The sequence below is a fragment of the Bombus impatiens genome, unplaced genomic scaffold (assembly GCF_000188095.3).
Source record: "Bombus impatiens unplaced genomic scaffold, BIMP_2.2 scf_0362, whole genome shotgun sequence".
In the NCBI taxonomy this organism is placed as follows: Eukaryota; Metazoa; Arthropoda; class Insecta; order Hymenoptera; family Apidae; genus Bombus; species Bombus impatiens.
In genome coordinates, this window is record NT_176781.1 from 1 (window position 1) to 26,554 (window position 26,554).

At 34.7% G+C, this 26,554-nt stretch overlaps 9 protein-coding genes across 9 annotated transcripts; all 9 read left to right on the plus strand.

Moving 5' to 3' along the window:
* Positions 1–1,353: 1,353 nt before the first annotated feature.
* Positions 1,354–3,233, plus strand: LOC100743104 (odorant receptor 67a-like). The gene is made up of 5 exons (XM_003489711.3): positions 1,354–2,196; positions 2,268–2,367; positions 2,724–2,834; positions 2,928–3,083; positions 3,164–3,233. Exons 1-5 carry the CDS (start codon positions 1,382–1,384, stop codon positions 3,215–3,217), a joined length of 1,236 nt encoding a protein of 411 aa, XP_003489759.1. The 5' UTR covers positions 1,354–1,381; the 3' UTR covers positions 3,218–3,233.
* Positions 3,234–3,927: 694 nt separating this feature from the next.
* LOC100745741 (odorant receptor 82a-like) lies at positions 3,928–6,127 on the plus strand. Its single transcript, XM_003489732.3, has 5 exons — positions 3,928–4,825; positions 4,894–4,993; positions 5,449–5,559; positions 5,620–5,775; positions 5,880–6,127. Exons 1-5 carry the CDS (start codon positions 4,026–4,028, stop codon positions 5,934–5,936), a joined length of 1,224 nt encoding a protein of 407 aa, XP_003489780.1. The 5' UTR covers positions 3,928–4,025; the 3' UTR covers positions 5,937–6,127.
* Positions 6,128–6,874: 747 nt separating this feature from the next.
* LOC100744490 (odorant receptor 82a-like) lies at positions 6,875–9,149 on the plus strand. The gene is made up of 5 exons (XM_024367832.2): positions 6,875–7,893; positions 7,954–8,053; positions 8,655–8,765; positions 8,848–9,003; positions 9,079–9,149. The coding sequence occupies exons 1-5, from the start codon at positions 7,097–7,099 to the stop codon at positions 9,133–9,135; spliced, it is 1,221 nt and encodes a 406-aa protein (XP_024223600.2). The 5' UTR covers positions 6,875–7,096; the 3' UTR covers positions 9,136–9,149.
* A 469-nt stretch (positions 9,150–9,618) lies between these two features.
* Positions 9,619–12,000, plus strand: LOC100745861 (odorant receptor 49a-like). The gene is made up of 5 exons (XM_024367831.2): positions 9,619–10,679; positions 10,921–11,020; positions 11,218–11,328; positions 11,467–11,622; positions 11,683–12,000. Exons 1-5 carry the CDS (start codon positions 9,871–9,873, stop codon positions 11,737–11,739), a joined length of 1,233 nt encoding a protein of 410 aa, XP_024223599.1. The 5' UTR covers positions 9,619–9,870; the 3' UTR covers positions 11,740–12,000.
* Positions 12,001–12,563: 563 nt separating this feature from the next.
* On the plus strand, positions 12,564–14,187 carry LOC100742513 (odorant receptor Or2-like). Its single transcript, XM_003489706.2, has 5 exons — positions 12,564–13,465; positions 13,548–13,647; positions 13,718–13,828; positions 13,900–14,055; positions 14,131–14,187. Exons 1-5 carry the CDS (start codon positions 12,654–12,656, stop codon positions 14,185–14,187), a joined length of 1,236 nt encoding a protein of 411 aa, XP_003489754.1. The 5' UTR covers positions 12,564–12,653.
* A 1,077-nt stretch (positions 14,188–15,264) lies between these two features.
* Positions 15,265–17,105, plus strand: LOC100746221 (odorant receptor Or2-like). The gene is made up of 5 exons (XM_003489736.3): positions 15,265–16,061; positions 16,459–16,558; positions 16,639–16,749; positions 16,821–16,976; positions 17,052–17,105. Exons 1-5 carry the CDS (start codon positions 15,265–15,267, stop codon positions 17,103–17,105), a joined length of 1,218 nt encoding a protein of 405 aa, XP_003489784.1.
* A 1,512-nt stretch (positions 17,106–18,617) lies between these two features.
* LOC105680810 (odorant receptor 4-like) lies at positions 18,618–20,928 on the plus strand. The gene is made up of 5 exons (XM_024367836.2): positions 18,618–19,558; positions 19,982–20,081; positions 20,162–20,272; positions 20,346–20,501; positions 20,596–20,928. Exons 1-5 carry the CDS (start codon positions 18,618–18,620, stop codon positions 20,650–20,652), a joined length of 1,365 nt encoding a protein of 454 aa, XP_024223604.1. The 3' UTR covers positions 20,653–20,928.
* A 973-nt stretch (positions 20,929–21,901) lies between these two features.
* On the plus strand, positions 21,902–24,520 carry LOC100742630. The gene is made up of 5 exons (XM_033320865.1): positions 21,902–22,711; positions 22,781–22,862; positions 23,063–23,212; positions 23,293–23,403; positions 23,465–24,520. The coding sequence occupies exons 1-5, from the start codon at positions 21,915–21,917 to the stop codon at positions 23,630–23,632; spliced, it is 1,308 nt and encodes a 435-aa protein (XP_033176756.1). The 5' UTR covers positions 21,902–21,914; the 3' UTR covers positions 23,633–24,520.
* LOC100745981 lies at positions 24,517–26,209 on the plus strand. The gene is made up of 5 exons (XM_024367833.2): positions 24,517–24,870; positions 25,071–25,513; positions 25,576–25,675; positions 25,740–25,850; positions 25,949–26,209. The coding sequence occupies exons 1-5, from the start codon at positions 24,517–24,519 to the stop codon at positions 26,168–26,170; spliced, it is 1,230 nt and encodes a 409-aa protein (XP_024223601.1). The 3' UTR covers positions 26,171–26,209.
* Positions 26,210–26,554: the final 345 nt, after the last annotated feature.

The window sequence follows — 26,554 nt, forward strand, 5'->3', positions numbered from 1 at the left end:
CGTTAGCCAGTTTCTGCAGCGTAAGTAGCGTATATTTATCTATTCGTCGATTATTTTGAATTATATAATCCGCATTCTTGTAGAATTTTCTCCGCTACAGGTGTTAAAGTCCGCATTCGCATATTTGAGTCTACTTCGTACTCTCACTATATGAAAATACGAAATCATATTATATTTGCTTTAGTATCTTCTTATTAAAATCTAAAGTAGTTATCGGACAAAAAGTGTTTCCAAGTTCTACTGATTTGAAAGATTATATTTTAGAGAAATGGATTCATTTTTAAGTATGATAAATGCTTAGATAAATGAAAATTTGTAAATCACTGTAAAGTAAAAATTTTGAAATCTTAAAAGTATTTCCATGCTATTTCCTGAAATATTCTTTCGAATAAATACATTGTACGCTTCAACATGACCATTTGGCATTTCGAATGGCTTATTATTTGGGAGTTACCTCATATTAATTCAAGAGCAATAAAAGAGATATTTAGTGCAATAAAAATGCCGCACTAAAATAATGAAAAATATAGTAATTTGCAATAATATTTGGCTGTGTCTCGCCACATAAGTAATTGAAGAATCAACTTGACGGTCGTGCACTCAAATATATATTTCATACACGGACAATATCTACTATCTCCAGCATAATATATTCGAACCAGACCAATTATTTAATATTAACCCTACCGATACTTCGCGTGTACCTATTCCTATTGTGTGGTCAAAATGACCGGTGATGAAAACATACCTCTGATCAGCTATCCCATCCTGCGAAAAAGTCCAAATTATCCTCCGTCATCCGATCCTTATCTTACGCACAGTGACTAACTCACGCGATTACTATAACACATACAACTGAAACTAATTGAAAACTAAACTTTATCACAAATGCAATATACTGTATAATATAATATAACTGTGGTTCAGATCACAAACGTGATGCGACAATAGGAGGTAAGACACAGAAAAAAAAGAATGATAGCATTTACGAAAAACGTATTGTAACCGCTTCAATTCTATTAAAATATCGCACATAAAAATTACATAGAATTCATGGGAGAAACATTTCTAATACCATACGTTCGCACTTATGGCTTTGCCGTGCACACATACACACCTCCTCGCGGATCGAATCAACTAGTGGTTAGGAGGTAAGTTCTGCACTGGCAAGCTGCTCGAATCAGGTTTGTTGAGAGAAAGCCGACGAAATTAGCACATGCGCGATATCGAAAGCTTCAGTAATCGATGTACACCACTCATCATCCCTTCAGTTGTGAATGCACTTTCGACTTGTTAATATCATTCCATGCAGCATGGTCGGCCTTGTAAATCCATCTACCCGTGAATGCACTTTCGACTCGTTAATATCATTCCATGCAGCATGGTCGGCCTTGTAAATCCATCTACCCATTCATGGGACAAAGATTGGATGTATAGTGTCCAGATAAATCGTTGGTTACTCAAGTCAATCGGAGTCTGGCCTATCTCCCTGTGTATCACAACAACAGAAAAGATCAATTCCATCATCCTCACCTTGATTAGCTCCTTTCTAATAAGTTTTCTCCTGGTACCTTGCGCTCTCTGCACTGTTCTCGACAAAACAGGCGATCTCGATACCAAGATCAAAATGATCGGTCCGCTCAGCTTCTGCGTGATGGCTGCGATTAAATATTACATCCTCGTCTCTCGTGGTGCCAAGATTGGAAAATGTATCGAGAATATTCGCTCAGACTGGGATCGCATTCATGCGCAACTGCGACAAGAAGACAGAGAAATTATGAAAGAGAATGCAAGAATTGGGAGATCTTTGGCGATCTTTTGCGCTGGCTTCATGTATTCTGGCGGATTTTTCTATACCACCGTGATGCCACTATGTACCAAACGCACGGAAATCATCGACAACGAAACCGTGAGATCACAAGCGTTTCCTATTTACCGCGGTCTACTGGATCCACGGACTAGTCCCTCGTTTGAAATCGTGCAGTTCATGCAATGTTTGGCTGGATTTGTGATATATTCGGTAACCGTGGGTGCTTGCAGCTTGGCTGCTGTATTCGTCATGCACGTCTGCGGACAGTTTGGAATCCTCGTGAAAATGCTTCAAAGACTCGTCGGTAGTCTGGAAGAAGAAAAGAACTCGAACGTCCATGAACAGCGATTAGGCGATATTGTGGAACATCATTTACACATACTAGGGTAAAAAATGTTTCAATGTTTATGTAGATCGTATAGACTATGTAAACGTATAATTTGCAAACAATTTTTAGTTTTATATCTCAGATAGAAGACCTTCTTAACGAGATATGTTTCGTGGAACTAATAGGCTGTACGATGAATATTTGTTTCCTTGGATATTATTTACTCACGGTAGTGAAGTGATGCTGATAAAGATATTAAAGTACAGTAGAACTCCATTTATACGAACTTGTATAATTACGCATAATTTTCACAACATTAACAAATACCTTATATAATTGAAATTCATATCATGAGGGCCACACGTATCTCTTCACCAGCTTTGATCTTTGGTTTACCCAATAGGAATCCATGTTCACATTAACAGATTCAAACAACCGAAATTCATTTAATTGACTAAATTTACATTTACTAATTTACAATTACTAACTAAATTTTTGCTCAAATAAGTAGAGTTTATATAAACGGAGTTGTACTGTATCGATATATTAAATTACATTTGTCATGTTTTGTTGTCAATTTTCTAGGAATGGGAGCAAAGTGAAACTATAGGAACATTGACTTATTGCACATTGCTCATATCATTTACGTTCAATATTTTCATCCTGTGTTACATTGGGGAAATTTTATCTGAACAGGTAATTTACTTATTTTGAAAGTTATCGTTTGGTATTTTTTTACCTGAAATATAAATGAAATTCTAATAAAATACTGTAATTTCAATATCGTAGTGTAGGAACATTAGTCTATCGGCCTATATGATCGATTGGTATCGTTTGCCACAAAAGAAAGCTCTAGGACTGATTTTAATATTCGCCGTTGCAAACTCTTCCACGAAATTAACAGCGGGAAAGCTCGTCGAATTATCGTTAGCCAGTTTCTGCAGCGTAAGTAGCGTATATTTATCTATTCGTCGATTATTTTGAATTATATAATCCGCATTCTTGTAGAATTTTCTTCGCTACAGGTGTTAAGGTCCGCATTCGCATATTTGAGTCTGCTTCGTACTCTCACTACATGAGAAAACGAAATCGTATTATATTTGCTTTCGCATCTTCTTATTAAAATCTAAAGTAGTTATCGGAAAAAATGTGTTTCCAAGTTCTACTGATTTGAAAGTCTATATTTTAGAAAATTGGATTCATTTTTAGGCCTGATATGATAAATGCCTAAAAAAATGAAAATTTGTAAATCACTGTAAAGTAAAAATTTTGAAATCTTAAAAGTATTTCCATGCTATTTCCTGAAATATCCTTTCGAATAAATACATTGTACGCGACAACATGACCATTTGGCGAATTGCTTGTCATTTGGGAGTTACCTCATATTAATTCAAGAACAATAAAAGAGATATTTAGTGCAATAAAAATGCCGTACTAAAATAATGAAAAATATGGTAACTTGCAATAATATTTGTCTGTATCTCGCTACATAAATAATTGAAGAATCAACTTGACGGTCGTGCACTCAAATATATATTTCATACACGGACAGTATCTACTAACTCCAGTATAATATATTCCAAGCAGACCAATTATTTAAAGAAGATATTTACCTTCACCCACTAATTTCTGTAGTAAGACTTTTTAACACATATTTTTTATAAAAATATAACTTGTTCTCTATTGCGTGTACATTGTCGAATTCGTACGACAAGTGTCAACAATTTGAATCGCACGCAGATTAATTTACCGCCACAAAAAGCGGTAAACAGCAACTGACAGAATCGATCGGCGCGAATCCTTTGACAAAGTATGCGCGCACATTGAGCAACACAGAGTACTTTCCCCTCGATTCAGTTGCAACGGCGACATTGCTGAGTGAACACAATGACAGACGACCCTGTAACGGTTGAAAGAAAATTTGGTAGTCTTAGCGAGTACAGCATACAGGTGAACCGATGGATCTTAAAACCAATAGGCGCTTGGCCCTCTTCAAATTCTACTACTAACCGTGAAAAATTCATGTCATGGATTTTGAATGTAATTTGTTGGTGCTTTTCATTGTTCACTATAATTCCTGGAGTATTAAACATCCTGCTCGAGAAAGAAGACCTTTACCTCAAACTAAAAATGTTTGGTCCACTTAGTCATTGGTGTGTCGGAGGATTCAATTACGCTGTGTTGTTGCTACGCCAAGGTGACATACATTATTGCATAAAACATATAAGAACAGATTGGAAGACTATAACAAGATTGGAAGACCAACGAATAATGTTAAAGAATGCAAAACTCGGTCGCTACATCGCGTGTTTCTGCGCCGCTTTCATGCACGGGAGCGTCTTTTGCACTTGCCTTGTATTAGGAGCATTTAAACGAACCATCGAAGTCAGAAATGAGACCATCCTCGTATATACTTTACCTTGCCCAGCGTATAAACTTCCAGTTCAAACTAATCCAGGACACGACATCATTCTTGGTACACAATTTTTATCAGCATTTATCGCAACATCAAGCGCCGCTGGCGCGTTTAGTCTTGCTACAGTATTCGCAAGCCATGCTCTTGGTCAGTTAAACATAATGGTAACTTGGATCAACGAGTTCGTGAATCAGCATTCGAAAGATCAAAATAGTAATGCTCGAGCCAATAAAATAGGCGTAATCGTAGAACATCATTTGAGAGCTCTAAGGTAATACTTGTTTTTATATTCTTATTTTGATAATTTAATGAATTTGACTAATGTATTTTGAAATGCAGTTTGATCGCACGTATCGAACGTATTATGAGTCCAATATGCTTCATGGAAATGTTCAAATGTATGCTGGGTATGGGCATGCCTAGCTATTACATTCTTGCGGTATGCTAAACATATTAAGAAATGTGTATGGTAATTCTATAGGACCACTGATTGGAAACAAAATTTCTACCAGGAATGAAAAAAGCAATTATCAAGTGAAACTTTTATTGTCACAGCCAAGAATCTTTGAGTTTATAAATTAATTATTAAGTATTCGTTGTAATAATATAATAATGGTCATTGATAAATATGCTGATTAATCATTGGATATATTTATTAAATTTAAACATAGTTTGTGTTAAATTGTTTGAAAATTTGCTTTCGCTCCGTGGGCCTCCAATATAATAAGTTTCGTACGTTTTTATGTTGAAAATTCAAAAGAATAATGTCTAATGTTTACAAATACTTAAATCTGATTAATATATGCTCCCCGAATTAAAACAATAAAAATGCTATAAAATTCGTCTGAACATTATAGTTGTTGAATCTAATTGAAAATATTTACTTTTCCTCAGGAATGGTCTGAACATAATATTCAGAACATAGCTGCATATGTTATGATAATTATATCTATGACTTGCAACATTTTTTTAGTATGTTACATCGGTGAAATAATAATGGAAAAGGTAATGAACGTACGGTAACATAATCTAATACTTTAAACTCATTGACTCAAATGCTAATAGTGTAAAAAGATTGGAGACATGGTTTATATGGCAGACTGGCATCATTTGCCTGACCAAGATATCATAAATCTGATTATGATCATTTCTCGGTCTAGCATGGAAGTTAAAATAACTGCGGGAAAGATCATTGACATGTCCGTATTAACATTCGCTAATGTACGTGTTCTCAATTTTCTTAATTTTGAAAGAATAAATATATATGGAAAAATAAATATTCATGGAATATTCAAAAATATTCATGGAATCACGTGTGATTGCAGATAGTAAAGACAGTTTTTGCGTATCTAAATATGCTATGTCAGACGACGATGACGTAAGCTGCACATATCTTTAACGTATATCTACTTAGACAATAAAGTTTATCATTTTTCTGTTGAAATAACTTGAAGGTACAAAAAATATTTCTTTCGCCTTTTATGATGATTAAATGTGTGCTTGTGAGATGTGCAGTGTCTGTAAAAAAGAACATATTATAGCATAAATCTCATCGAGATGGTTGATAAAATTATAATTATATCTAAACATATTTGTAAACAATTAATTATTGGACAACATTCCTGAAAAATTAATACTATTGAAAGTTCATGTGAAATGATTATTATTTTAATCTAGAATAGCTTTTGAAATTATTACTGATTAGTATGGATTAGTTATTTTTTACTTATTCAAACAATATCAAATATATTTATATTTATTCGTAAAAACATTTCTAGAAATTTCACTGGATTGTATAGATACAGATACATACCTTGCTACGTATTGAATCAACAGGTGGTTATAAGGAGATTTCAATTGCACAGACAGTAAGCTTCTCGAATCTGATTTGCCATATACCATGCTGTTAGCACATGCGCAATTCTAAAACTTCATTGTAGCTAATATGCACTTACGCACAAGTGTCTATCAATCATGGTGCAATGTACTTCAATCGAATGTCTTCTGTTACAGATATTAAAATCGTTAGTGACTACGCATGTTACAGCCGTCATCTCAATATATTCAATATACTTAATATACTGTACTATCACTACTTGAAAACACATTCTTCTATAAACTAATGTTACATCTACATATTTCTTATGATAGCAAAACTATAATAATTAAAATTTGGAATGATTATTTGAGCAAAATTATTCCAAACTTTACACATTCACCTACCAACTTGTGCACCGAAATGATCTGATACGTTTCAGATTTCTAAATCATATTTCACCTGTATGTGAAAATGACCTATAAAATGTCTCCTCTGCGAATGTACAAGTCCTTCTCCGCTCCATTCCCCCAATATTGCTCAACTCATAAAACTATTATCAACAACTTGAAGCGTATTGAGATTCGTTTACAGCAAAAAGTTGCAGCAGGTCACTAAACGAATCGATCGGCGCGAATCCTTTGACGAAGTATGCGCAAGCAATAAGCAACGCGAACTATTGTTCCCCCGGTTCAGTTGCATTCGGAACTTCGGTCAGGGAATACAATGGCAGACGAGCTGGTTGCAGCTAAAAAAAAGTATGGTAATCTCGGTGAATACAGCGTACAGTTGAGCCGATGGTATTTACGACCAATGGGAGCTTGGCCCAACTCACCTTCTACCACGAGACGCGAAAAGATCTTAGCGCAAATTTCAATCGTAATCTGTTGGTGCATCGTATTGTTCACAATAGTCCCTGGTTTTCTTCATATAATTCTCGTAAAAGAAGATATTTACTTGAAACTCAAGACGCTTGGTCCTTTAAGCCACTGGTGTGTCGATGGGTTCAATTATGCTGTGCTGTTGTTACGTCAAGAGGATATTAATTATTGCATAGAACGCGTGCGATCCGATTGGAAAATGATAACGAGGGTGCAGGATCGGTATGAGATGTGGAAGAACGCGAAACTCGGTCGTTACGTTGCTGGATTTTGCGCAGGTTTCATGCAGGGCACCATGATTTATACTTGCGTTGTATTGGGTGCGTTTAGACGGACCATCAAAGTCGGCAACGAAACCATGGACATATATACTTTACCTTGCCCGGCATATAAATTCGCAGTTCAGACTAATCCGACACACGACATAATCCTCGGTACACAATTCCTGTCAGCACTTGTAGTGAGTTCGGGCGCTGCAGGTTCTTTTAGTCTTGCTACCGTATTTGCAAGCCACGCTCTTGGTCAGTTGAACATAATGGTGACGTGGGTCGACGAATTCACAAATCAGACCAAGCAACAGAATAAGCAAGCCCAGATTAACAAAATCGGTGTAATCGTTGAACATCATCTGAGAGTTCTAAGGTAATATTTTATTTTATCCTGATATTTTAATAAATTTACCTAATGTAATATTAAATTCAGTTTGATAGCACGTATTGAACGTATAATGAGCCCAATATGCTTCATGGAAATGTTCAAGTGTATGCTGGGTATGTGCATGCCCTGCTATTATATACTTGCGGTATGCTGATATAATAACAAATATATACATATATGTTAATTTTATGGATCTACCGACCAGAGGCAAAATTTCTGAAATAAATTAGAGGAGAACGAAGAAAGATGGAAAGATTTGTATTTTATCCCTAAGTGTCGATAAGAGAATTATAAAACGAAACTTTCATTATTTCCAACAATAATTATTGAATTATATCTTTTATTCAGTAATCATCAAATATGTCCATTATCGTTTATCATTCATCATTGTTATTATTGATAAATATCCAATGTTCGTTAATCATTGAAATTTTGCTTCTGTCCTGAGAACTTGTAACTTTTTTGTATATTTCCTTATTAAAAGTAATTTGTCTGACTATATATTCATCGATACTACTGCCTCAATTCCACAAAGAGACTTTTATACATTTTATTTACTATTGCCACTACAATCTGATAATGATTACATGATATTAAAAAATATGTTCTCTACAATAACAAATATGATAATATAAAATTTTGTTTAAGTTTTACAAATTGAGGCAAAAAAGAAAAGAACTGTAATACTTATCAACGTAGACAATAGAGATGGTCGATCCAATTAAAAATATTTATATTTTCCTTAGGAATGGTCTGAACATAATGTTCAGGCTATGATCATATATGTCATGGTATTTCTATCTATGACTTTCAACATTTTCTTAATATGTTATATCGGTGAAGTACTCAAGGAACAGGTAATAAACAGGCAACTTAAGCGACAATCTTAAACATAATTATCTACATGATTGATTGAGTTACCGGTTATGTTGCTGATAGTGCCAGAAAGTTGGTGACATGGTTTACATGACGAACTGGTATCAGTTGCCTGATAAAAATATCCTTAGTATAATTATGATCATTTCACGATCTCATATGGAAGTTAAAATAACAGCTGGAAAGATAATTACCATGTCCGTGTACACTTTTGGTAATGTATGTCCTTTTAATTCTCTTAATTCTTAAAAAATAATATTATTAATTCTCAAGAAATATCCTTTGCAATTACAGATAATAAAAACTGTTTTCACCTATTTCAATATGCTTCGTCAAACGACCATGATATAGACTGCACATGTAAGAAAGATATATTTAGATAATAAACTTAGTAGATTTTTTATTCAAACATATTTATGTAAAGTTGTATATATAAATAAGTATTTCTTTTACCTCGTATATATATGTGTCACAGATACCAAATGACGTTACTTTGAACATGGAGAAATATGCGTTATATTATTCGAAAGTATTTTTTATATGCTTCACATCCGTACTTCTTAAACGATCAATTTCACGAAAACTCAATTGATAGAAATAGTACTTCACAAAAATTTGTTTCAAAATTTTACAATTGCACTAAAAGTACATTAATCCTGTTGTTTTTCTTTTTTTTTTCTCGGATTTACATCCTTCCAGATATCTCCTTCTCAAACTGAGAAATAGTTTATTCTTAAGAAGCGTGACATAAAAAAAAATAATAAGACTCTAAAATCATATATTTAGAAGCTATCAGTATAGAAATATAATTTTCGATCATAGAAACCCAAGAAAAACAACAAGGTTAAGCAAAATGACAAGAACTATTGACCACATATCGCTATAGAGACGAGTCCCCACAGTGGAAACCCAAACACAAGCCAGCCAGGAGTAACATGTGACTGCAATACGCGTAATACCTATCGATTATGAAATAAAGTTTCATTCATTCAGTTTTGCGCTTGCGTCCCAATATATATCCCTTTCAGTATCGTTGTGAGCATCGTTCAGTGAGTTTAGTCGACGCTGTGCGCCGAAAGCGTCAACATGCGATCCTCCAGCGATGTCAACGATCATCTACAAAATAGCCATTACAAAAGCGACATATATCACACATTCCAATTTTGTCATTGGATCTTGAAGCCTTTAGGCATCTACTTTTTCCTGCACGATCACGTGAACAAATTCGAGAAAATAGTGTCTGTGTTGTTAATCATAATTTGCTGTTCAATCTTGCAATTTGTCATCGTGCCATTCGGTTATTATATCTTGTTCTATGAAAAAGACATGAACATGAAAATCAAATTCTTGGGTCCATTAGCATTTTGTGTAACTGCACTGTTTAAGTACGGTTACCTTGGCGTAAAAAGTTCAGAACTCGGTCGTTGTGTCAAACATGTAAAGAAAAATTGGAAGATGCTGCAAGACAAAGATCATCGTGCAATCATGGTTCGATACGTGACCATGGGCAGAAATCTGATCACTCTATGTGCGGCATTCATGTATACCGGTGGTCTGTCTTATCACACTATTATGCCATTATTATCGAAGAAGAAGATTAATGAGAACATAACGATCAGGCCGCTCACCTATCCTGGCTACGAGGCATTTTTCGATATTCAAGAAAGCCCCACGTATGAAATCGTGTATTGTATGCACTGTGTTTACGTTCTGATCACAGGTAATATCACGATGGCTGCATATAGTTTGACGGCGATTTTTACTACGCACGCCTGTGGACAGATTAAGATACAAACGTTGAGGCTGGAGAACCTGAGGAAGGATGGGAAGGCGTTGAAAAATGGGATCGAGGATCATTTGGCGGTTATCGTGAGTGAACACGTGGAGATTCTGAGGTAAAGCAGTTAAATAATTAAGAAAAGAAAGGAAAGAAAATTTTGAGCGAAGTTTGATAGAAAAATCTTTGTGTCCTCAAACATTAAAGCATATCATTAAAATTCATTAAAAAAAAATCCTCTATACATCGTTTTCTGTGCTTAATTCATTTCTAGAAAAAGGTACACTTATACGACTTTCCTACTGAACCCTTTAATTACATATTATTATATTGCTCGAGAAATAACTATGACATTGCAGATTTACGAAAAACATTGAAACTGCATTACAAGGATTATTCTTGATAGAAGTAATGCTGTCCACCTTGCTAATATGCTTACTCGAATATTACTGTATGATGGTAAAAGTAACGCAAATTATTATTCTATATATATCAAATAACAAATATTATTAACGTAATCTCATATATGTATAGTTATGTATAAATTATTATGTAATTAATATTACACGTATATGTATCATAGCATATGTATAATTTCAAATACCAAAAAACAGTATATGCGTTTAAAACAACAATTATAAAGCAATATATTTTAGGAATGGGAGACTAGCGATTCAGTCGCGATCTCAACGTATATCATCCTTTTAACTTCTTTCACCTTTAATATACTGATATATTGTTACGTAGGAGAGCTTCTTCTTGGGCAGGTATTTATAAAAAGTATATACTCAAGACGTGATTCATTCATACAGTTTTTCGCCTCATTATTCACTCCATGTTTCAACATAGACACTTAACCATCGGATAATTAACCATTGGCATAATAGATATGAGTGTTGTACCAGGGTAGCGAAATCGCGACCGCTTTGTACGATATAGAATGGTACAATCTACCTGGGAGAAAAGCTCGTGACATCGTTCTGGTGCTCGCCATATCGAAATACCCTCTGAAACTCACGGCTGGAAAAATACTCGTTCTATCGATGAACACTTTTGGCGTTGTACGTGATCTCGAACTGAAAATGAAATTTTTAACGAATAATAAAGTTTATTATTTTTAGGTGTTGAAATCCTCGCTAGTTTACCTGAACATGCTGCGAACGGTTACTGAATTCTAAATAAAGTTACCAAGATATGGTAAAGAAAAGAATCCTGTACCTGAATTCTACGTGATTTATCGGATATGCTGCGCTTAAACCGAGATATATTGTTGAAATGATTAGAATTATTTTAATATAATAAAGTACTTGCGTTACGTATTAAAATAATTTGGAAAATAGATTTATACAATAAATACTTGAAAGTTCAATTTACGATTATACGTTAAGAATTTAAAGAGAATATTAAAAGAGAAGTATGAGTGTTAAAAATAATATCACAAAGTTTCTCTCAATTACACTTTTCGTTACTCTTTTTTGTACTTTGTTGGACACTAACACTAAATTTTTATTAGAATGAGATTTAAGATATAATTGGAGATCTAATTTTATATAAACCGAAGAACAGATAAAAAACTTTTACAGTCGTCCTATTTGCATAAAAGATATCATATGATACATTATATTAAAAACGAATATACTAAAAATGAATTTAGAAAATAACACAGTTTACGTAAACATTTTTTTAATTCATAACATTAATGGTATAGTGTGCATAGCTAATATAAAACAATACCAATATAGGTGCACGATATAATCGTATTTCAAATCTCACTGCATTAAGGAACCACAATAGTACATAAAAATCGTTCAATAGAAGAAGTAAACGACATACACTTATCATCCGATCAAATGATTTCTTTGCACTATGTCTCGATCTACCCTCCAGCGAATGTAAAACCTGCAAATGAAGAAACAAGAATGAGTGCTCGCTAATTATCGACGAAAGTTTCCCCACTGTGTCCCCCCTTGCCTACAAAGCGCACACACGTGGAGGAGTTCAAACGAAGAGACGCGCGCTTGCGTTCTGACCATATCGTGTCGAAAGTTTCTATCCTGTCGATCAGTCGTCCCTGTACACCAGAGCTGTCAGTATGCATGATCGACCATACACCACAGTTGATGATCAGCTGAGAAACATACATTATGAAAACGATATACATTACACGCTGCAAATGTGCCAATGGCTGTTAAAACCAATCGGAGTGTGGCCTCTCGTTAGTAATCATACCAGTAAACTAGAGCAGCTTGTCTCGGTCATCCTGATGATCATGTGCTTCTCCAGTTTGCTCTTTATTATCTTACCATCATTTTATCATATCTTTTTCGTGGAGAAGAGTGTGCACGTGAAAGTGAAACTGCTCGGCCCAGTTGGCTTTTGTCTCTCTTCCACAATTAAATATTGCTACCTTGGTGTGAAAGGAGCCTTCTTTGAACGATGCATCCAGCATGTTGAAAAAGACTGGAAAATGGTACAGGATCCGAATCATCGAACGATCATGTTAAAATATGCGACGGTCAGCAGAAAACTCATCACACTTTGTGCCATTTTTCTATATACTGGCGGAATGTCATATCACACGGTAATGCAATTCTTATCGAAGGAAAGGAATAAGAAGAATTATACATTTAGACCACTGACTTATCCTGGCTACGATTCGTTCTTGGACACTCAATCCAGTCCTACGTACGAAGTTGTGTTTTTCCTCCAGTGCTTCGCTGCTATGATCATGTACAGCGTGACGACGGTTGCATACAGTTTAGCTGCGATCTTTGTTACTCACATTTGTGGGCAGATCCAAGTACAAATAGCAAGATTGCATGATTTGGTGGAAAACGAGAAGAGAAAGAACAACGGCCGTGATTCTATGTCCGTTATCGTGCACGATCACGTGGAAGTTTTAAGGTAAGAAATATAAAATAAGTATACAACGAGAGTTTTATAAAATGAAGGAAATGTTAGAGAACGAAACACGTGGATATTTTAGATTTTCGAAAAATGTTGAGGAAGCTTTGCGTGAAATATGTCTGACGGAGATTGTCGAATCGACGATTATTATGTGTTTACTTGAATATTATTGTATGATGGTAAACAATTCAATTAATATCTCTTTATTTTCTATGGTTATGAAAAGATGTTATTCACAATATATTTTAGGAATGGCAAAATAGCGATGCGATCGCCATATTAACTTACGTTACTCTGTTGATCTCCTTCACATTTAATATATTTATATTTTGCTACATAGGCGAAATTCTCACTGAACAGGTAGCTACAAAAGAATTTCGCTTATTTATGTATTTTTTACGTTATTAAGTGTTTTCGATGGTCGTAATCAGTGTAGCCAAATTGGTATAACTTCCTATGAAATCGAATGGTATCAGCTGCCAGCTAAGAAAGCTTATGACCTAATTCTACTGATCTCCATATCTCACTATCCACCAAAGCTGACGGCCGGAAAAATAATTGAACTGTCTCTGAATACTTTTAGCTCTGTAAGTCTTTATTTTTGAAATAGTGTTAATATTATGACACAATTAAATCAAAGTTTTACTCTTTACTGTTTCCAGGTAGCAAAATCGTCGGTAATTTATTTGAATTTACTTCGAACAGTTACTGACTGGTAATTTAACTTACGATTTCTGATCATATTAACATGAAATTATGCCATTCCACTACTGAAAAATTATTATTACAGATATTCTGTCCCAAATGTGATACTGGCGTTCTACTTGGAATTTACACGATCTATTTAATATTCTTAGTGAAATCGGATATTTATTGTTGAAATAATTTGAATTATTTTAATATTAAACTTTACAATATACAACAGACAGAATAATACGGTAAACGATTGAAAATTGGAAAAGTGACATTAAAAACTGGATTGATGATTGAATTCTAGAAACGATACACGACAGGATTTTAACCTTTCGTTTTTTTCCCATACTTACATTTTTCTTCTCTTCATTATCCAGTAAAAAAAAGATATTAATCTTACATTTTCAGACATATAAAATAGTATTGCTGGAAATATCCCTAAAACATCTCCGTTCCTTTTCATAAACCTCATCGCGTATAATTAAATTCTAAAGCTGCTGCTAACATAAAAAGTTACCATATAATTTTCTTCAAACAAAGCAGACATCCATTGCACAAAACCCTCGACAGGCAAACTTGGAAAATGTCGCTACTGGTTAAATATATATATATATAAAGATTCCAACAATTTAAAACACTGATAGTGTGATATGTGTATTCAACACAAAGTATAATACGTTCTGACATACAGTAGTACAATATATATATTATAATTTGAAATATATATCTAACATAAAAATATTAATTCATAGTTCACATCATACGTCATTTAGGAACCATAATAAGATATGTCATCACCTATAACAAAATTTAAAAAGTGGACTACAACAAACTTATTATTCGATCACACTACTTCTGCGCTCTGTAACTACACTCAAGCACCACAGTTCGCCTCCAACATGCGAATACAGAACCTATAAAAGATGAAAAAACTTGCATGCTTAATAATCACCGAAGAAAGTTTCCCCTACGAAGCCCCCTCATTCACGAAGCATGTGGAGAAGTTCATCGAAACGGAGAAGCGCGCGCTTGCGTTCTGACAGTATCGTGTTGAAAGTTTCTATCCTATCGGCCAGTCGACAGTGTGCACTAGAGCTGCCAGTATGTATGATCGATCATACACTATAGGTGACGATCAACTAAAAAATAACCATTACCAAAACGACATAAATTACACGCTGCAGATGTGTCAATGGCTGTTGAAGCTGATTGGAATATGGCCTCTCCTTAACAATCATACTAGCAGACTCGAACAGCTCCTCTCAATCGTACTCATGATCACGTGCTACTCCAGCATATTCTTCATCATCTTGCCATCTGGTCATCATTTCTTCTTCGTAGAGAAAAATTTATATATGAAGATGAAAATGCTCGGTCCGGTTAGCTTCTGTGTATTTGCAACAGTTAAGTACAGTTACCTCGCCCGAAAAGGAGCCTTCCTACAGAGGTGCATCCGACAGCTCAAAAATGACTGGAAGAGAGTGGAGGATCCGAGTCATCGGGCGATTATGTTAAAATACGCGGGCATTAGCAGAAAGCTTATCACCATGTGCGCTGTTTTTATATATACAGGTGGAATGTCCTATCACACGGTGGCGCAATTCTTGTCCAAGGAGAGGACTAGAGAAAATTACACAGTTAGACCATTGGCGTATATCGGTTACGACCCGTTTTTTGATACGCAATCCAGTCCTACGTATGAAATCGTGTTCTTTCTTCACTGCTTCGCTGCTATGATTATGTATAGCATCACCACGGTTGCATATGGTTTGGCTGCAGTGTTTGTTACTCACGTTTGTGGCCAGATTCAAATACAAATAGCAAGATTGCAGAATTTGGTGGAGAGCAAGGATCGTGATCTCTTTAGTGTGATTGTGCACGATCACGCGGAAACATTAAGGTAACGAATATCAAAATTGTTAATTGATAAGATCTCCAACATGATAAGAGTTTATGCACTTTTCATACAATTTATATATCGTACAGTCGGTGACAAAAATAAATGAATAGGTAGTGCAAGGTGATATCAATAAAGTTTCGTTAAATACGACCTGTTTGCAAAAAAAATGTAAATATTAATTTCAATTATTTAATAAATAATCTATATATTATAATGCTATACATATAATAAATAAAATGTAATTCAATACACTACTAATACTAATTCGGTTAAACTTCATTGATATCTACTCCGCCTGTACACTTAACCCCTTCCCGACTGTATTCTAATGTATAACGAAATCTTTTATATTACGAAAAGAATCTTATATAAAGAAGTAAATGTATGAAAATTTCAGATTTTCAAAGAACATCGAAGATGCTTTGTATCAGATATGCTTAACAGAAATCGTAGAGTGCACGATTTGCATGTGTATACTGGAATATTACTGCTTAATGGCAAGCAATTGAACTGATATGTCTTTATGTATTTTAATGATTAATTGCAAGAAAGTTTCATTATGTTAAATGCTTTTTAGGAATGGGCAAACAGTGATCTAATCGCTACATTGACTTATATGACTCTGTTGACCTCCTTCACATTTAATATATTTATATTTTGCTACATAGGCGAACTTCTCACTGAACAGGTAGTTAAACAGGAATTTCGCTTATTTACACATTTTCTATATTATTAAGCGTTCTCAATGATCGTAATTAGTGTAGCCAAATTGGTACAACTTCCTATGAAATCGAATGGTATCAGCTGCCAGCTAAGAGAGCTTACGACCTAATTCTACTGATCTCTATATCGCAATATCCACCGAAGCTAACGGCCGGTAAAATTATTGAATTGTCTCTGAATACTTTTAGCTCCGTAAGTTCTTATTTTTTAAATAATTTTAATATTATGACACAATTAAATCAAAATTTTGTACTTTGCTATTTCCAGGTAGCAAAAACGTCGCTGGTTTATCTGAATCTACTTCAAACAGTTACAGACTAGTAATGATATGTATGATTTTTGACAATACTACCATGAAATAATGTTAGTCTATTGCTGAGTACTTACTTTTCCAGACATTCTGTCCCAAATGGGATGCTGAAGCTGTACCTGAAATTTACATAATTTATTTAATATTCTGAGTGAAGTCTCCAATTTATTATTGAAATAATTTGAATTATTTTAGTGTTAGACTCTAAAATATACAACGGACTAAATTATATGATAAACGTTTGAAAATTTGAAACGTGAAATTAAAAACTGAATTAGTGATTGTATTTTAGAAAGGATACGCAACAGGAATTCTAACTTCCGTTCTTTCTTTTTCCCATACTTACATTTTTCTCCTTTTTATAATCCATTAAAAAAGAGATTTTAATCTTACATTTCCGGACATGTAAATTTCTGAAAAATATTTCCTCCAAAATATCTTCGTCTTTTTTATAATCCATAAGATGTATAATAAAATTCTATAGCCGCTATTAACATAAAAGGATACTGTCACAGCGCTTCAAGACAATTGTAAAGCCTTCCAGTCTTCAGAAGTAGTTTAAGGAAACGACAGCTGCTTCTGTACAACAAAAGACAACACAACGATGCAAAATTGCGTGGTATTAGTATACTATTTTCTTTTCTTTAAACTCTGCGCGCTTTATTATTTCCTTGCCTGCAAACCTTTAGTCGGACACTCGAACTTCGCATGCGATCACCTGTCGCTGCTCTGATGTGACTTGTATGTCGCAACTGGACTTCCTCTTTCTATGAAACGTGCACTAATCAATTGCTTTTTCTGTCTGCCCTCTCTAACTAAGCCCAATAACTTGCCTAGTAATAGAACTTCATTAAGTGAACACTCATTTCTTCTACCTAGTATCTGGTCTCTTCCAAACTACCCTTAAGCTTTAGAGACTCAATCGCTGTAAGTTGCAGCTCGACGCAATAGAGTAAAATTTCATATGAACAACCTCTCGCATTACAACAGGTACAACATAATTTTTCTAAAACAAAGCAGAAGTCCATTACACAAAACAGTCTAAAGACTATTAAATAGATACATATATAAAAATTATTACAATTTAAAACATCGATAGAATAAAATGTATATGCAATATAAAATATAATACACACTGGCACGCAATAAAACGATATATATATTTGACACAGAAATATTAATTCTTCACAGCCATTTAAAAACCACAATAAGATATATCGCCACTTATAGTAAAATTAAATAAGTGGTACACAACATACGCTTATTCTCCGATCGCATGATTACTCTGCACAGTAACTCCATTAAACCTCTCCTCCAACATGCGAATACAGAACCTGTAAAAGATGAAAAAACTTGCATGCTTAATAATCAGCGAAAAAAGTTTCCCCTACGAAGCTCCCTCATTCACGAAGTATGTGGAGAAGTTCATCGAAACGGAGAAGCGCGCGCTTGCGTTCTGACAATATCGTGTTGAAAGTTTCTATCCTATCGGCCAGTCGACAGTGTGCGCTAGAGCTGCCAGTATGTATGATCGATCATACACCATAGGTGACGATCAACTAAAAAACAACCATTACCAGAACGACATACAATACACGCTGCAGATGTGTCAATGGCTGTTGAAGCTGATTGGAATATGGCCTCTCCTTAACAATCATACTAGCAGACTCGAACAGCTCCTCTCAATCGTACTCATGATCACGTGCTACTCCAGCATATTCTTCATCATCTTGCCATCTGGTCATCATTTCTTCTTCGTAGAGAAAAATTTATATATGAAGATGAAAATGCTCGGTCCGGTTAGCTTCTGTGTATTTGCAACAGTTAAGTACAGTTACCTCGCCCGAAAAGGAGCCTTCCTACAGAGGTGCATCCGACAGCTCAAAAATGACTGGAAGAGAGTGGAGGATCCGAGTATGAAAATGCTCGGTCCGGTTAGTTTCTGTGTATTTGCAACAATTAAGTACAGTTACCTTGCCCTAAAAGGAGCCTTCCTGCAGAGCTGCATCCGACAGCTCAGAAATGACTGGAAGAGAGTGCAAGATCCGAGTCATCGGGCGATCATGTTAAAATACGCGGGCGTCAGCAGAAAGCTTATCACCGTGTGCGCTGTTTTTATATATACAGGTGGAATGTCCTATCACACGGTGGCGCAATTCTTGTCCAAGGAGAGGACTAGAGAAAATTACACAGTTAGACCATTGGCGTATATCGGTTACGATCCGTTTTTTGATACGCAGTCCAGCCCTACGTATGAAATCGTGTTCCTTCTTCACTGCTTCGCTGCTATGATTATGTATAGCATCACCACGGTTGCATATGGTTTGGCTGCAGTGTTTGTTACTCACGTTTGTGGCCAGATTCAAATACAAATAGCAAGATTGCAGAATTTGGTGGAGAGCAAGGATCGTGATCTCTTTAGTGTGATTGTGCACGATCACGCGGAAACATTGAAAATTTTAAGGTAACGAATATCGAATTTATCAATTGATGATATTTTCACTGTTATAAGAATGTGTGAGCTTTTTACTACAGATTATATACCATACCATATATTATACCATTATATACCATACAGACAAATAAATAAACAGGTAGCGCAAATTAATATCAAAGGAGTTTCGTTAAATATGACTTACTTAACAATAATATAAATATTAATTTCATTTATTTACGAAATAGTCTATATAATATAAGTATACGTAGAATAAATGAAACTCGATATAAGACTAACACCAGTATGATTAAACTTCGTGCTGATTACTATTCTTGGTTATTCTAATTGGCTATTTAGTTTCCTGCTCAACTGTATTCATATACATGTTCAAATATTTCTTATGTTATAGACGGGATTTTATATAGAAAAGTAAATACATCGAAATTTCAGATTTTCTAAAAATATCGAAGATGCTTTGTACCAGATTTGCTTGACAGAGATCGTAGAATGCACGATAAATATGTGTATGCTCGAATATTACTGCTTGGTGGTAAGCAACTCAATTAATATATATTTATTTACGTTGAAGATACATTTTAAGAAATTGAAATTTTGATAAATGTCTTTTAGGAATGGGCAAACAGTGATCTAATCGCTACATTGACTTATATGACTCTGTTGATTTCCTTCACATTTAATATATTTATATTTTGCTACATAGGTGAACTTCTTTCTGAGCAGGTAGTTGCAAGACAATTTTGTTTACTCGCGTATTCTCTTCATCTCATTAAACATTCCCAATGATCATAATTAGTGTAGTGAAATTGGTACAGTTTCCTATGAAATCGACTGGTATAACTTGCCAGCTAAAGAAGCTTACGACCTAATTCTACTGATCTCTATATCTCAATATCCACCAAAACTAACTGCCGGAAAAATAATTGAATTATCTCTGAACACTTTTAGCTCCGTAAGTTTCTGGTTTGTAAACAATTTCACAGTATACCGAATCGAATAATTTAAATGAAATATAATGATAAACTTCTGCACTTAAAAATTTCCAGGTAGCAAAAACGTCATTAGTTTATTTGAATTTACTTCAAACAGTTGCAGATTGGTAAGAACACTTATCTTTTACTATCAGAATCGTAAAATCATATCATCATATTATTAAAAAATTATTTTCGCAGATGAAACCTCTTCGAAATGTGAAATTCAGGTATCAGAATTAATTGTAGTAGATGATCAATCTAAATAGGAATAGTTCCAAATTTGTCCAGTATTAAAAGTGCAATTTTTTTCAATACAAAGTGTATCTCTTCATAACAACTGTATAGCTTACAGTCGTATACCATTTGAAAAGCAGTAACACCTAATCGTCGAGAACTTATGCATGATACCAGCTTTCGATCTCTTCTGTTTGCCTTACAAAACTGGTTTCTAGCTGTATATATAACATATAATATCAGACGCTCGTTTTTTAAGCAGTATGCATCGATTTGCAAGTTGCGAATAGTAATATATTTTCAGATGTACGCACAAGGCATCACGAGCTCAAACTTAACAACCTCACAATCAATGCACTTGAATTTGTAAATAGCTGCATTTGATTCGTTTACAAATATGCACCTCTGGGACCGATGTCAGAAAGATCATCCGCGAAATCTAAATTATGAGAAAGAAATCGATAACGTAACGATACACAACAAACAAAATCTGAGTACCATCGAGATGTAACCCACCGTGCTAGAAGACATCAGCATGGTTTCACCAAACAATTTATATTGCTGACAGTACCAGAAAGTTGGTGACATGGTTTACATGACGAACTGGTATCAGTTGCCCGGTAAAGATCCTTTGTATAATTATGATCACTTAACGATCTCAAATGGAAGTTAAAATAACAAATAGATACATATATAAAAATTATTACAATTTAAAACATCGATAGAATAAAATGTATATCCAACATAAAATACAATACACATTGACATGCAATAGCATAATATATGTATTTGACATAAACATATTAGTTCATACTTCACATCTCATCATATTGAAATCACAATAAAGTATTTCATCCCTTACAGCAAAATGTTAAAAGTAGAACACCACACACGTTTATTAGCTGAATGCACGATTTCTTTGCACTGTAACTCCACTAAACCTCTTCTCCAACATGCGAATACAGAACCTGTAAAAGATGAAAAAACTTGCATGCTTTATAATCACCGAAGAAAGTTTCCCCTACGAAGCCCCCTCATTCACGAAGCATGTGGAGAAGTTCATCGAAACGGAGAAGCGCGCGCTTGCGTTCTGACAATATCGTGTTGAAAGTTTCTATCCTATCGGCCAGTCGACAGTGTGCACTAGAGCTGCCAGTATGTATGATCGATCATACACCATAGGTGACGATCAACTAAAAAACAACCATTACCAGGACGACATACATTACACGCTGCAGATGTGTCAATGGCTGTTGAAGCTGATTGGAATGTGGCCCCTCGTTAACAATCACACGAGCAGACTGGAACAGCTCCTCTCAGTCGTCGTGATGATCATATGCTTCTGCAGTATATTCTTCATCATCTTGCCATCTGGCCATCACTTCTTCTTCGTAGAGAAAAATCTTTACATGAAGGTGAAAATGCTCGGTCCAGTTGGCTTCTGTGTATTTGCCACAGTTAAGTACAGTTACCTTGCCCTAAAAGGAGCCTTCCTGCAGAGGTGCATCCGACAGCTCAAAAATGACTGGAAGAGAGTGCAGGATCCGAGTCATCGAGCGATTATGTTAAAATACGCGGGCATTAGCAGAAAGCTTATCACCATGTGCGCCGTTTTTATATATACAGGTGGAATGTCCTATCACACGGTGGCACAATTCTTGTCCACAGATAAGACTAGAGAGAATTATACAGTTAGACCATTGACCTATATCGGTTACGATCCGTTTTTTGATACGCAATCTAGTCCTACCTATGAAATCGTGTTCTTTCTCCACTGTTTCGCTGCTATGATTATGTATAGCATCACCACGGTTGCATATGGTTTGGCTGCAGTGTTTGTTACTCATGTTTGTGGCCAGATTCAAATACAGATTGTAAGGTTGCAGAATTTGGTGGAGAGCAAGGATCGTGATCTTTTTGCTGTTATTGTGCGCGATCACGTAGAAACTTTAAGGTAATGCATATCGAATTTATTAATCGACAAGACTTCTCTTTTGATACGAATGAATTTTAACACGATAAGAATCTGTACGTATTTTCCTACATCTTTCGTACATACTGTTGGGAACAAAAATAAGTGGATTGGTGGTGAAAATTGTTATAAAGTTTCGCTAAATACGGAACACCTACACAATAATATAAATATTAATTTCATTTTTTTACTAAATTATCTATGTAATGTAAGGATATATAATAAGGATATACAATAAATGAAACACAATAACATTAATACCAGTTCGATTCTGCTTCACTGACCGCTATCCCAATTGACCACTTACTTTTCTTCTCAAATGTATTCATACAGATATTTGAATATTTTACATACACATATATCTTCTTTTTTGGAAATTTCAGATTTTCGAAAAATATCGAAGATGCCTTATACCAGATTTGCTTGACGGAGATCGTAGAGTGCACGATGAATATGTGTATGCTCGAATATTACTGTTTGATGGTAAGCGATTGAATTAGTATATGTTTCTTTATGTTAAAGACAGATTGTAAGTGAACATAATTGTGATAAATGTATTTTAGGAATGGGCAAGCACTGATCTAATCGTTACATTCACTTATATTACTCTGTTGACTTCCTTTACATTTAATATATTTATATTTTGCTACATAGGTGAACTACTTTCTGAGCAGGTACAAATTTCTCTTTTATATATTTTTTATTTCATTAGATATTCTTAATGATCATAATTAGTGTAGCGAAATTGGTACAGCTTCTTATGAAATCGACTGGTATAACTTGCCAGCTAAAGAAGCTTACGATCTCATTCTACTGATCTCTATATCTCAGTATCCGCCAAAACTAACTGCTGGAAAAATAATTGAATTATCTCTGAACACTTTTAGCTCCGTAAGTTTCTGATTTGTAAACAATTTCACTGTATACCGAATCGAATAATTTAAATAAAATAGAATGATAAACTTCTGCACTTAAAAATTTCCAGGTAGCAAAAACGTCATTAGTTTATTTGAATTTACTTCAAACAGTGGCAGATTGGTAAGAACACATATCTTTCACTATCGTAATCATACAATTGTATTATACTACTATTGAAAAATTATTTTTTCAGATATCACTTATTAAATCTAAAATGCAGGTATCAAAATTAATCATAGCAGATAATCAATCTAAATTCGAATAGTTTCAAATTTGTTCAGTATTAAAATCAGTGAGAGAAAATATATATATCTGAAACATTTCTATTAGCAGTTGATAAAATTTCGCAACTTGCACTTATTTATCGCTATTTCATGCGTCAAAATGCAGTCATCACATTCTTTTCCTTTTAAAACGAACAAAAAATATAATTTTTCAGTGATTTTTTATAGTAAAAAGACAGAAATGTCCGGAATATACTAATGTTACGACATTTAAAATTTCATAACATATTTCACTTACATGTATTATAAAAATACATCTCCTTCAATACAAAATCACAACTATACAGCTTACAGTCGTATATCGTTTTGAAAACAGTAATACCAAACTTTCGAACACTTATGCGTAATTGCAGCTTTCCATCTCCTCTGTTTACCTTGCGGAACTGGCTACTAGTTGTTGTAAATATTCCATGCTATAGTTCCAGACGCGCCTTTTTTCAGTCATATTGATCGATTTCCAAGTGTAGCTGCAAATAATAGTAGAGTTGCAGATGCACGCACGCAATATCACGAGCGTAAGCTCAGCGACATACAATCAATACACTTGAACTGTGGTAAACAGTCGTTTTCGATCCGCCCGCGAATATGCATCTTTCCGTTCGACAACCACGGAATACAAACTACGAGGAAGACATCGTTTACGTGACGAAACACAACAAATGGGTTCTGAGTACCATCGGCATGTGGCCCACTGTAGTAAAAGGAATCGGAAAGTTTGTACCAAAAATTATAATAGGTCTGAGTAATTTCGTATCGTCTTTGAACGTACTGCAATTTATACTACACATTGTACTGGAAGAAAAGAACCCTACATTAAAAGTGAGATTCTTAGGCCTGATTTGTTTTGCTTCAACCAATCTGATGAAGTATTGGGCTCTGATAGCGCGCAAATCGAATATCGAATACTGTATCGAACAGGTGCAGATAGATTGGAAGCAAGTGAGTCAGTCAAGTATATCTATGTCAGAAGCACAGAAGGCTTTTGTAGGTTTCTGTATTAAAATGAAAGATTACACCCAGTTTCCCTAAAATCAAATTTTATCACTTGTACCACTTATCCCCTGAACTACACTCTGACTTACATATAAATGTGATTTAGTATGAGGAACGTTTGTGAAAAACATGAAATCATTTGACAGGTAGATTTCCAAAGAAATCGCATACTGATGTTAAAATACGGAAAGATGGGACGAGATCTGACCATATACAGTGCCGTGTTCATGTATGGCTCTGAAATGTTGTACATTACAATCATGCAATATGCATTGGGATCAATGCTGAAGGAAAATAATCGTACAACCAGAGTGCTAGTGTACCCTACCTATAGTGGATTGCTCGACGTCCAAAAAAGTCCCATCTACGAAATCGTGTACGTTCTCCAATGCTTGTGCACACTTTTGTTCAACTCCGTGACAGTTTCGTGTTGTGGATTGGCTGCGCTTTTTGCAACACACGCCTGTGGACAGATTGATATCGTTATGTCTCAATTAGATGACCTGGTCGATGGAAAATTCGCCGAGAAAAATTCTAGTCCGAACACTCGACTGACGGAAATCGTAAAACATCATATAAAAATTTTAAAGTACGTAGGTGAAATAAAAAGTTGCATGAAAGTATCAGGAAACATATCGCCTAATGTTATAGATTTTCTACTATGATTGAGACGGTTCTGCAGGAAGTGTGCTTTTTCGAATTCGTTGGTACCACGTTGGTAGTATGCTTCCTCGAATATTATTGTCTAACGGTACGTCCTTGTTTCTGCTAATTTGAGTTTATAGAAGTATATGGTATTTTTATGTTTTCAGTAGGATTGGCAAAGCAATAATAAAATTGGTGTGGCAACATACTCGATGCTACTGGTATCCTTGACGTTCAATATGTTCTTGTTATGCTACATTGGTAATCTTCTACTTGAAAAGGTATTTTGTAATACTCAACCCTTTCCAATATGGTCAAGTAATCAATGTATGGAAATGGATTAATCAGTTTCGTTTGACATTCGGCACTTACATTACAGAGTTCTGACATCGGAATATCTTGCTATATGATTGACTGGTACCGCTTACCACCTAAAACAGTTCAAGATCTTATGTTGATCATCGCTATGTCGAACACTCCAGTGAAAATTAGCGCCGGCAGAATATTTCTTTTATCCTTGCCTACTTTCGGAAATGTAGGTTTTTACAAATATTTCCTTCATGTTTTGCCTGTTCAAAATTTACACAAATCAACCGTTTAATCTACCGGTGACTAAATCTAACTTCGTCTTTGCAGATTCTAAAGACATCATTCGCGTACTTAAACTTCGTTCGGAATGCCACTATGTAATGATTTAATAATTATTCCGTTATTTTCGTATATTCACTTATGGAATAGTAAATAAAGAAATATATTGTAAAAATGTTTGTTGCTACCTAAATGTACATTATAGAGTATACATTATTATTAACTTCGGTAACGATAAATAACATTATGATAAACATACAGTGATTTTGACGATAGATTGACCAAGCAGGAGATTATAGAAAATGACGATATACTAAATCGTACTAATGTATGAAATCATAAAAAATTACCAAGGTAAAGACAACATATTTTATTAATCGTATTTAATTACACGATG